Source organism: Hydra vulgaris, chromosome 13, assembly GCF_038396675.1.
Source record: "Hydra vulgaris chromosome 13, alternate assembly HydraT2T_AEP".
Lineage (NCBI taxonomy): Eukaryota > Metazoa > Cnidaria > Hydrozoa > Anthoathecata > Hydridae > Hydra > Hydra vulgaris.
The window spans coordinates 60800001-60801678 of NC_088932.1; the positions used below are offsets into that span (position 1 = coordinate 60800001).

The 1678-nt window shown below is 28.3% G+C and overlaps 1 protein-coding gene across 1 annotated transcript in view; it reads left to right on the plus strand.

The window, feature by feature from the left end:
* The window catches only part of LOC136090078 (homeodomain-interacting protein kinase 1-like), a 9342-nt gene extending 9163 nt beyond the window's left edge, over nt 1-179 (plus strand). Inside the window, exons 2-3 of the mRNA XM_065816186.1 lie at nt 1-116; nt 171-179. The exon at nt 1-116 is cut by the window's left edge and continues 8 nt beyond it. Coding sequence (XP_065672258.1) covers nt 1-116; nt 171-179 — 125 coding nt within the window. The remainder of the gene's footprint in view (nt 117-170) is intronic.
* Nucleotides 180-1678: the final 1499 nt, after the last annotated feature.

Here is a 1678-nt window from a genome sequence, read left to right on the forward strand (position 1 = left end):
AGATAATTCTGGGACTTCCATTTGATGAAGCAATCGATATGTGGTCATTAGGTTGTGTTGCTGCAGAGTTGTTTCTTGGTTGGCCGTTGTATCCTGGTCCTAGTGAATATGGCCAGGTAGTGTTATTTTTAGTGAATATAATATATTTTAATAATATTTTTTTTGTTTAGTATGAATAGTGAAAATAAAACATTCACCAAGTAGACATCAACTAGCGAGGAAACTTTTTTAAATAACTTTTCAACACTAATGCTGAAATTCGACATTTAAGGTCTTTGTGCAAACAAAGTTTTGCTTGCTACAGTAGGTTTTTGTTTAAAAAATTTGATGAAATGTTAGAGTAAAGATTAATAAAAATGTATTCAATACATCACAGTAAATTTTCCAATAAAGTAATTCAAAATAACCATAAAATTTACTTACTAAACTTAACTAATCCTAATGTACGCTTTGTACATATTTTTAATAACCATAAAATTTACTTACTAATCTTAACAATTTTAATGTACGCTTTGTACATATTTTTAATGTTTACAAAGAGTTTCATTTCTAGCAAAATCAAATAAAAAGGTGTTATAAAACTTTTGTGAGTTTTAACAATAAATTATTCCTGTAAAAAAGAAGAATTTGCTTATTGAACAATGCATAATAACATTCGCGCAAAAATTTTTTAAGTCAATCAGGTTAAAGTCAAGCATTGCATGGTTAAATATGAGAAATATCTTTTTTATGTAGGCTAGTTTATTTTAAGCGTAAATGCTTTTATTGAAGTTGTCTGTCAAGTGATAAATTTTTGAAAGTGCTAAATTAATTAAATTTTCAAGCTTCTGGCTAGTTGTTTAAAGTTTTGTAATGTATTTTTACCATTTGTCATTTTATTTCTAATTCATTGTAGTTCATGTTTTTTTACCATTTGTCATTGTATTTCTAATTCATTGTAATTCATGTCATTGTAATTCATGTCATTCTAATACCTGAAAAAATGTAACTAAGACTAAAATCAAAAATAAATTACCAAAAAAAGTAAATAAATTATTTTGCCTAGATAAATTTTATTATTATTAATTTTTTTCAGTAGCTGGATATATTCATAGACATAGGTCATAGACATACACACAGGGCATACACATAGGACATACACATAGGACATACACATAAGGCATACACTTTTTTTTTTTTTTTTTTTTGTTATTTCACCTCCCCAAGGCCCAGAAGGCCACTATAGATGAGGAGGCTACTTAATTGTGGTTATAACCCTCTCTCAACTCTATAACTCCAAAACATGAACCTTGGCGAACAAGGCCGCTGCGCGGAGAAACAAGTTGAAACATAGGACATAGATGTGGGCATAGATATGTTAGGGACAGTCATGAACAGGAAATTGTGCATAGTGATTGCACTCGAATCCCGAGCAGGCTCTTCAATCTTGACCACAGCTCTTGAGATGTTTACAACCAGGAAAAGTTTAAAAAACTTAAAGTTTTTAAATTATAGGTTGCTTGCCCAAACCAACACTCAGTTGATGTAGTGGCACCTCTTTGTAGCAGCAGACTGTGAGATAGTCAATATATATGTATATATATATAATATATATATATATATATATATATATATATATATATATATATATATATATATATATATATATATATGTATATATATATATATATATCTACTA